We start from the raw sequence: 10,168 nt of genomic DNA, 5'->3' as shown, positions 1-10,168 counted from the left end.
AGCACTGCACAGGAGACACTGACTGGGCACACAGCACTGCACAGGAGGCACTCCTGGGGGGGGCACAGCCAGCCCAGGGCTCATGCTGCTGGAATGGAGTCATACAGGGATAAATACGCAGCTCATTCCATCTCCACTAATTGCTATCATTAAATACGGTGATGATGAGCTGCTTCTGCATTTCCTTTTAGGAACATTTTTGCTATTTATGTCAATATGCCATGGTTAGCCAATAGCTAAGCAGGGTTAGCTATTTTTAAATATGGATGCTATAAAGGAAGAAGGAAATGCACAGACCAAAGCAACATCATTTCAAAAATTTCCATGTATGGGAGTCATTCTTTCACCTCAGAAACACACAAAACTGCTTGCAGCTCTTTATTTCTTACTCCAAATCGCTGCACATATGCACTGATCTTTTAAATCACACCTTCCTGCATTGATGGACTTGGATCCAAGCTGAATTGGGTAAAAGAAGGATAAACACTAAAAAAACACCACTATCTTGCAATTGGCAGAAAGCCTTCAGTTTTCACATTGCAAGCAATCATAAGCACTGGCAATGTACTCCTTGAATTTAAATACTGGGCTACAAGTTTGAGTCTTTACAACTTTAGCATAAAAATACTAAGTTGAAAGGCCTAGCAATAACTTGGAACCAGAGTGAGAAATCAGAGTTTGGAAACACCAAACCCATAAGATGAAGATGCAACAGAAATACTATTAAGTCAAGATTAAGATGAAAAAACATTCACATTTATTTTATCATGGAAGTTTTGAGACCCAACAGCCTTTTTCTACTCCGTAGCCACAAGCCATAAAAAGAAATGTACTGGTAACATGCTAGCAGTGAGTACCTGCACATCTGAAATGACCTCAGACTGTCAGTCTGTCCCAACACACTGTTTAAAGCAGCACACGCAGCTGACAAACATAAACTGATTTCAATACTTAATATAGCAAATATTCTTATGGAAAATTAGCACAGGAATGGGAAGTGATAAATATCCTGCCTAGCACCAAGAGTCCCTGGGCCACCTACCACCCACAGTGCCCCTGACTCTGACCCAAACTCTGCCTGGGCAGCTCCCCTGTCCTGCTCTGGGCTGTTCCACAGCTCCAGCTGCACACACTGACACTGGGGCACAGCGTGTTACACCAAAGAACAACAGCTCCACAGGTTCCCTCTTACCTCAGCCTCCTTCTGCTGCAGGATTCTGTCCTTGTCTACCACTTCCTCTTCAACAGGCCTATTGAGGAAAAGAATGCATTGACAGTATGAAACACAGAAGTAAAAATCTCTAAGAACAGATTCAATGCTCATATTTCAATTAATGTAACATTAAAAAAGGCTACATGTCTCTGCACAGGGGGACATTCTTAAACTCATGCTTCCCTTTTGTAGAAGGTCATCTTTACCTCACCAGCTCCTGCTATTCACTCTCCATTTCTTAAAATTCCATTTCTTCACTGCTGTACGGATTTTTTTGCAATTTAATGAAGAGATTTCCCCCACTATCTACCCATGGTACAAAAATCAAACCAATAAAAAGCTGCATAGGTCATTTCCTCTTCTCTTTAAGATCAAAATGCTTTGCTGAATACTTAAAGAACAAGTGGAGTATGGACCAGTTACTAACCATAAAGATGTAGGAAAGGTACATGCATTTTTTTTGCATTAAGTTGCCAAGGACAAAAATCTTACCAGGAAGAAAAAAAAAGAAAAAATAAACTCCATAAACCCCACAGACATTATCAGAAAATTTTGATTGGTCAAAACTTCTCTCTTCAGCTGTATATGCAGGGGGAAGAGAACAGCCACCATGGCAGTCCTGCAGTAACTGGAGCAGCAGTGTCCTACCTGATCAGGTAAGATGGGGCCTATTTAAATGTGCCTACTCATGTTTACTTCCTTCAAGCAGACATCATTTAATAAAAACCAATCCTGCTTGCAGCCCACTGCTTTATCACTTTACAGTTAAAAACACAGAGAAAGGGGAATGGGTACAGAACAAGCAGCCATTTGTAAGCACAGCACCCTGCTGTGCATTACTCCTCTTCCAGAAGCGTTTCAGACAAGTTTCAGTAATTCCACAGATTGGAATCTCATGAGAAATAACCAGGGATCAGCTGGGAGGAAGAGCAGGTGCAGTGTCCCAGTGGAAGAAGGGAGTCCCAGCAGCACCCACTCACTTGCCAGTGCGCTTGAGCCGCTCCGAGCGGAAATTCTCGTAGTGCAAGTCCTGGGTCACCTCCTGCAGGTCCTGCATGTGTGTTCTGGAACAGGGAAAGGGCTACTGAACACTCTGTCCATCTCATCAAAGGAAAGAAAATCACCCCTTTTATCTTCTGTTTTATCTAACAGATGCATTTCCCAGAAAAGTAAACCCTTACAGAGCCAGCAGAGCTCCCTGGTCTTTAATTCACAGCTAAGTGCCCCCAGCACTGTTCTTCCCAGACCCAAAGCACGCTGTCCTTCTCTCAGTCACTGCTTTAGGTGAGTTGTTTATACCAGTCTTTGCAGCATTAACAACCTTGCAAAGACAGTTATTCAAAAAAATCCTCTAATTCCTGCAGTATGTTATGAATCTGAAGTGTTCTGTTACAATTTGTAACAGAACCAGGTGGAGCTGCTGGGCTCACACAACAGCTGATGTTGCCCAGCGCCTTCCAATTGTCAGGGAAGAGGAAAACCCGCTTGCTCCCAGTGCCCAGCAGAGGGCAATCCCTGCCCAGCCAGACTGACTTGGGAACGACACAATGGAATTCCAGGTCCAACAACAGCAGAACATCGTTTTTAAAAAAAATCCCTGGAAGCCATTTACGCAGGCAGAATACCCGTATCAGCTAAAATCAGAGAGGGGCGGGGCATCACACCTAACAAAGCACTTCCTGCACCGCCAGGAAAACTGCACATGGCTTTTAAGAATACTTTTCACTTGGAATAATATTTTAAAAGCCTCCCTGCCCACCAACTGCACCATAACAAAACTTCAACTGAAACGTAAAGCCACCAAATCAGTTCCCATAAAGGCATAAACCCACATATATCTGGTAACGTAAAATACAGAAAATATTTTCTGAAGTCAGAGATCAGAGGGTACAGCAGCCCAACAAGCTGCAGGGCACTAAAATGTCACTCTGCACTGCCATGAGAACCAGTTTTGAGTTAAGGATTCCTGCTGTTGTAAGTGCAGTCACTGCCACAGTGACATCAGCCCCAGAGAGGGGACCATTGTCCCGTTACTCACACGAGCATCGTGCGCAGCTTGAGGAAATCATTGTGCTCTGGATTTTCAACCTCCACAACTCCCCAGGGATACAGGCGGCCTCTGATTTTTTTCCCCTTCACCTCAATTAGTTGATTGGATCCAATAACAGCAAAGGGAATGCTTGCCTAGTTAAGACAGAAAAACAAGTTACTGGTTTGATTTCTGGCCGGTTGATTTCTGTACTTTTGTCTTTTTTTTAAAGAAAGCACAAAGACTCAAATAACAGACAGGAGAGAGGGGAAAGAAATGCTGACAAACGCTCTCTGCTTTCCCCATGGGAAAAGCAATAAATCCTATTCTAGGCAAGGCAACCTCTCCCAGTGAACACCTGTAGCTCTGTGAGGATCAGTTGTGTGAGCAGAGGCCCAGAAGGAAATGACGCTGTGCTCTGGGAACACCTGACTGTTCCAGCACAGTCTGGGCACGATGTGTCATCTGCCACGGCCAGCATGGAGAACAGCCAACACAAACACTGCACATACAGACTGCAGCAGCTAGAGAGAGAATGGCAGATACATTCTTCAAGCACCTTTGCAAATACTACAGCACAGAGAGGAAATTACTGCAGTAAAACCTTTATTATCTCATCTAACGGGAGGAAAGTTGTTAATTAGCACAGCAACCACAACACACACTCTCTCCCTGCATGCTGAAACGTTTGAGTCAGAACATAGACTGCAAATTATAGTTCCTGGTGAACACTGGCTTTTCCCTTAGAAGAGAAAGTCACAATACTACCTTTGGAATTCTGATGAAACAGAGATTGGAATAAAAAGGATTATAATTCAGAGTCAACATCCAAAGATAATTGGAATTTTGAACATCTTGTAAAAGTACCCTTAGGCATATTGTAGATTGAAGAACTACTGCAGCAAAATAACAAACTAGGAGTGAAACTTGCCTTTAAAACTCTAGTTTGCTCTTTAAACTCCTCATCTTCATCAGAATCTGCATCAGGGAGCTGATAAATCCTAATGCCATGTTCAGAAATCTCATCCAGAACCTGAAAGTTTACAAAAAAGGAAGAACAGCAAATTCTTATTTTATGAAGAGGTATTCAGTTAAAAACATCTATCATTGATTTACTAGTCTGTCACAAATATGCACACTGATTCAGTGTCCAAAGTACCAAATAACACAGGCTTTAAGATTTTTTTTAAAGGCACAAAAGATAAATGCATTTTTAGAAAACATAGCAAGTAAATCATTACAAAATGCCAGAAGATTTACATGGCACATAATACAGAGCAGACAAAAGCAAGGTGAGGTTATATGAAGGAAGAATAAAAGCAATGAACTTGGAGAAGGGATTCATTAGTTATAGCATCAAAACCACTCAGCCCATGTCAAAGTATATTTTTGTGCATTTAATGTGTACAAAAATTTAAAAGACAGCTTGTATTGCTTCTCCAATCAAAAGAGACAAAAGCTCATTATCTACTTAAAACTGGAGAAAGTAATTAAAAATCCACTAAGAAAAAAACTGTTCTTAAACAGTTTTCTTTATTGTCACTAATGTCTGAGATTTACATGAAAATACAGTATCCATATTCCTGTGTACATTCTTTTCCTAATGAAATCACCTCAGGGGTGAGCAGCCAAAATAACTCTGGGCCTTGGGCAGTTTCAAAAGGTGGCACAAGTCAATCCTTTCTTCAAAACTGAAGAGAATGCTTCTGCTGCCATACTGCTGCAAATATGAGTCAGCTCGTGTCCCTGCACCAAACACACTGACGAGTTTCTCCCCGTGAAGGGTATGAGGAGAGCATGAGGAATGCTGGGACTCCACAATGGCTCTCTGCACAGGCACCTCGATGTTTCAGCACAAAAGGTGGACTCTGCAAACTTCCTAGAGCAGTTTTCCCTAATGAGCTGCTACTGGAACCCCCCAGACAGCCCCTGACCCAAGCAGCTGCACTAATGGACTCAGAGAGAGGACAAACTGGGAAAATCAGGGAGGGCTTTGAGGTCATTGTAAAAATATTCAGAAAAGTCTTTGTAAGGACTTGTGATGCCATTACTATACATATGACTGGAGATTAACTCAGTAACACAAGTACAAGCAGACTTCAATCAGATGAGAGCCCTTAATGAGCTTCTCTGGCTGTTGTTGGGTTCCTCCATCCTCTGTCGTGACGGTAACCAACAGCTACAGTATAAATGAAACGTGTCCAACCAGAATGTGATTATCAAACAGCTGTTCAAAATCAAACAATTCTCCAGACTGTTAGAAGAGGAAAGACCATGTCTGAAGCACAGCTATTCCCCTGACAGTGTTTTCCTGCCAGGTATATAAACATCCCCCGCACTCAATAAAATACCATGAGCCCCCACCTACACAGAGAGCAGCATTTTTTAAAGAAGAAAGAAATTTGGGAATAAGTGTTGCCAAGAAGCAATTAACAGCTCCATTGACACAATGGCATTTAACTCAGTGCACGTTGTTACTTTCTGCAAAATGGAAGAGAACTAAATTGTCACCCAATGATAATAAAAGATGCACAGCTGGGACAGGTGGGGCAGTGCTGCAGTGTGATGCCTTCAAGCTGCATAAAACAAGAAAGCATATTTAACCTGGCTGAGATCCTGAAGATAAAATGCAAGTGAAACAATAACGGGAAAGCCAACAGCAAGGGGTGCTAGAATAATATATTACAGCTGTTAAACCTAGTGCTTTCCTGAAAGGAAAAAGAATTGCAATAAAAACAAACTCTATTTTATGGGCCTAACAATGAAACAGCATTTTGCTTCTTCAAATCTGAATTTTTATTGGCCTTGGAGGATTCTGTGTTCTTAAAGATTAGCCTTCCCATGGGAAATTAAAAAAGAAAAAGTCAAAATATTAGTTCCCCTCTCATGAAGTCATTCTTTTGAGCATGTTTCCTTAGCAGCCTTGCATGGCACAGCTTGTGAAACTGTCTTGCATTTCTTCCCACTCAAGAGTTTTAAAAAATAACTTTGAATTCCAGAAAGACCAAACAGGAATTACTCCAAGCTGGGTTTCCTCTGCAAGCACCATAAGCTAATCTTGCTGCTCAGCCCACAGCAGCAAAACAAAAACATTTGCCCTCAGATTGACGGCCAAATGGCAGAAACATCTAAAAAGGGACTGCTGAAGCTGCGTCAGCACAGCAGCTTTTGATTCCTAGGCTTGATTAGAGACTCTGCTGGCCAAGATGCTTTGAGTTAGAACAATATACAGTAGCTGTGACTTTCAAAGCTTTGGAACCACATTATACATTTGACTTAATATAAACTCAGTTAGCAGAGTGACCTTTGCCAGCAGTATAAAAATAATGAAAACTTGTTTACCTGTTTCCTAACCACTCCCTCACACTACATCCAACTCGCTGTACTCAGACAATGCACAAATGTGGTGTCCATATGTCCAAGGTAAGACTGTTTTAAAGATTAGTTAGTTAAAAGTAACTTTGCTCAAAGTAGGAAGAGCTGGACATGGATTAGCACTGAATATGGTCACAAGAAGTTGCCTTCAAATCAATCTGTTCACAGGATATGTACAGTGGGATTCATCTCCATCTTCCACAATAAATGCACATCATAAACCCTCAATCTAACATTACTTCCAGAAGTGTACTGAAAAATAGGCAATTCCCAATTCACATGGGAAACGTTTGTCTGCACTACTGCCATGTTTTAGCTAAAATCCAGTGTTAACAACACAGAGAACTGACTGTCAAACAGCACATTCACCATGCTGGGCTTGACCCTAAAAAGAGCACGGATAAGAGTCCCCAAAAAATTACAGCAAGTATTGAAACCTAAGAACTGCTTTTGTGAAAGATGACTGTAGCTAGAACCTATTTTATTCAGTTTATTTTATGTATTTGAACTGTTAAAGCAGAACATTCAAATTCCCAGTGAATTATACTGGAAATTATTAATGTTCCACTTAAATGCCTCCTTAAAATCTTTCAACACCATTCTGGTCCCAAGTGCTGAACTAACAAGTAAGCACCTATGAAAACTGAGCTGGAGTTCCCTGCTGAAAGACCAAATACAGCTTCTTCACAAAAAGCAGCAGCTCCACAAACAATATTACTGTGAGATACCAATCTTTCACCAAGTACAGCCACAGAAAAAGAGGCAAAACCCCACCATAATCAGCCACATTTCTGCTTTATTACTTCCCCACGACTTCTTTCAATTTGCACACAGTGCACCTGTCATCTCCTTACAGCATTTGTGGAGCAACACAATAGAAGCTCAAGAGTCTGGACAGAATTTCTCCCAGCAAGATCTAGAGGTCCTTTTTATCTCAACAAATGGACTGTTTTTAATTTCCTTCCTCTTTTCACCTCGTTCCCCATATGCTGGTCACTTCTCTATAAATACCTCTCCCCCCCTTCAGTGGATGTTTGTCTTTGCAGACAAGGTTCATTCAGTCACAACTGTCCCCACTTTTAACTTCCTCAGACAGAGGGTTTATTCCATTTCTTGGGCAAGTTTTCTGCCATCACTGAGCTTTCTACAAACACAACAGCAGTGCTGAACTGCAGTTGTTCACAAGCCCATACAAACCATGCTCACACCTGTCACCTTGGCACTGGTTCACCCAAAAGAGCCCCAAACAAATCCTCTAACTTGGGGTGAATTCAGACCATGTGCTGTTTTGCAGGCATGATTTTAACTATACTATTTTTCCAGTTAAATGGAACTGTAGCCCCCCTTCAAGAAAACAGAAAAGCACTCCCACAGGAAAACCCCTGGAATAAAGATCCAATAACATTCTAAAGGCCCACGGGAAGCCAGAGGATCACAAAACAACTGTCATGAAAAGGTAATATAGAAGATTAAGATGTAATCTTCCCATGAAAAGGTTTACTCTGGTGTAAAATATAGACTGCATTTTAGAAGTACTAATTATCTCTACACTACTCAAGAGGTAAGTTATTAAAGTCATACAAATTCACAGGATTGCAGGGTTCAAATCTGTTAAGACTTCACAAATTAATGCACTGGGTCTGAATCAATTGATAAAGCACATCAGACTCCAGGGAAGATTTCCCACCTCACGCTTCCCAAACATTATGTCCTTGGCCAATATCATTCACCCCTCTTTAGTCTGAAATGACTTTCTCTGTGGCTTTAACACGGGTTGCTCTGTTCTCATGACCAATGTTAGACCTACTCTTCTCTTCAGCCTCTCTCTCTCCTTCAGTGTCAGTGTGTCAGCCTTGGCAATCACAGGCACAATGTTGACTTTTCCATGAAGGGCCTTCATGAACTCTACATCTAATGGCTTCAGCCTGCCAACAAATAGGAGAAAAAAAGATTTAATAAAGGTACGGAGTTTTGTGTTGTTTGCTTTTTAACAGACCAAATGTATTAAAAACTATCTATTTCAAGTGTCTACATAAACAGTATCTCCATAACAAATTAAGTCAGAGCCCTTTGCTTATCACCTTGGTCGTGTAAAGCTTGAGTTGTAATTAAAATTGTCACTATAAGATAAATTGCATATTAAAAGTGCTTATGTTTCTGTGAGATAAACAATATTAACACCGACTGATTTAAAACAATATTAAAAGTCAAAAAGGGGACAAAGCAGAGGAGAGCATTAATCCCCAAAAGACCATTTTAATTGCATTGGCTTACTGACAGGCTGGGAAGCAACTCCATTAACAGCTAACTTACCAGTTCAGGTAATGAACAGACTTATGAACAAGCTATAATAGCCTAAAACCCAGAAGCTCCAGGGTATTTTCTTACCCATGCCCAAAAGGAGAGATGAAGTAAAAGCAGCAGTGGACTCTGTTGTCTATGATGTGGCGCCTGTTCAGGCCGCTCTCGTCGTGCAGGTACCGCTCAAACTGGTTGTCGATGTACTGGATAATTGTTTTGAAGCTGTGGGATGGGAGGGGAGAGAGAGGCATCTTACATCAGCTTTAAAACAATAAAAGAAGAATCATGGAAAGATAAGAACAGGAGGAGAATCACACTTTTATTAAAAACATTTCTGTTACAAAAAATTCAGCTTCCTAGCATTGTATCTAGTACTGAGGAAAAACATTTCGATAATGCCAAAAGATATTTCCCTACTTCTGCCTAGAGACACTGTGTTCACTGCATAAAAAGTTCCAGTGCAAGCTCAGAAAAAAGCACTCAGTGCTGAGACAACAGAGACAGGAACAGAAGACTGAGGGGTTTTCTACCTTTTTTTCTGGGGGCAGGGGGTGAGGATTTGGTTTTAAACCAGCTGACAAATGACATATCCCGGATATCCTCTTCATTTACAGCCCTGACCCTAGAACCAGGTTTCTATAGTTACCTATGAAAATTCTGGTATTCTAGTCTGTTTAAGTACAAATACATTTGCAAGTCATGCACTCAAGCATCACATGATTTATTAAGCTATTTTTGTTACCTTACAGAATCCTTTTCTGTTGACAAAGAAAAGTAATTCCTACTTAGTTGAAGGTAATTTAAAATATTCCCTACAAAGAAGTAAAGGAACACAAAATCTGATTACACTGACTATTGAGATACAAAGAGCAGTGACGAGAGAGAGAAAAGAAAACACAATGCATTAGTAAGAAGATGGTTTTAAGCTATTCCAGAGCATGCAGACACCTGCAAACATCATTAATACAAAAGCACACTTTATATTAAGTACTGCAGGGGAAGGGAAATGAACACACAGATGTAGATAAGATTAGGCAGATGATTGTGTGTCATGAACATGTCTTAAACTACTTGGGGAAAAACTACATAGAGAGCTTGACTTGAAAAATAGGATCATCCATATTTCTGATGCTGAGGAAGCACCAATTTGACTGAGACATTTAAGGGGGAAACACAGAAGAGAACAGAAGAAAAATCAGTGATCTGGCAAATGAACCCAGAATGCTGGCAAATGAACCCAGAATGCTGGC

The 10,168-nt window shown here is 40.9% G+C and overlaps 1 protein-coding gene across 4 annotated transcripts in view; it reads right to left on the bottom strand.

Moving 5' to 3' along the window:
• Positions 1 to 10,168, bottom strand: part of LOC113951429 (septin-2) — a 34,749-nt gene that overhangs the window by 12,719 nt on the left and 11,862 nt on the right. For all 4 annotated transcript variants that reach the window (XM_027652388.1, XM_027652385.1, XM_027652389.1 and 1 more), the window contains exons 6-11: positions 9,006 to 9,140; positions 8,425 to 8,542; positions 4,174 to 4,275; positions 3,252 to 3,397; positions 2,194 to 2,277; positions 1,193 to 1,250 (exon numbers count right to left, since the gene is read on the bottom strand). In XM_027652388.1, coding sequence (XP_027508189.1) covers positions 1,193 to 1,250; positions 2,194 to 2,277; positions 3,252 to 3,397; positions 4,174 to 4,275; positions 8,425 to 8,542; positions 9,006 to 9,140 — 643 coding nt within the window. The remainder of the gene's footprint in view (positions 1 to 1,192; positions 1,251 to 2,193; positions 2,278 to 3,251; positions 3,398 to 4,173; positions 4,276 to 8,424; positions 8,543 to 9,005; positions 9,141 to 10,168) is intronic.

This window comes from Corapipo altera, unplaced genomic scaffold, assembly GCF_003945725.1.
Source record: "Corapipo altera isolate COAL_440 unplaced genomic scaffold, ASM394572v1 67, whole genome shotgun sequence".
Classification (NCBI taxonomy): domain Eukaryota; kingdom Metazoa; phylum Chordata; class Aves; order Passeriformes; family Pipridae; genus Corapipo; species Corapipo altera.
Note: the sequence above shows the minus strand (reverse complement) of the source record. Positions and strands in the feature narration are given on the sequence as shown.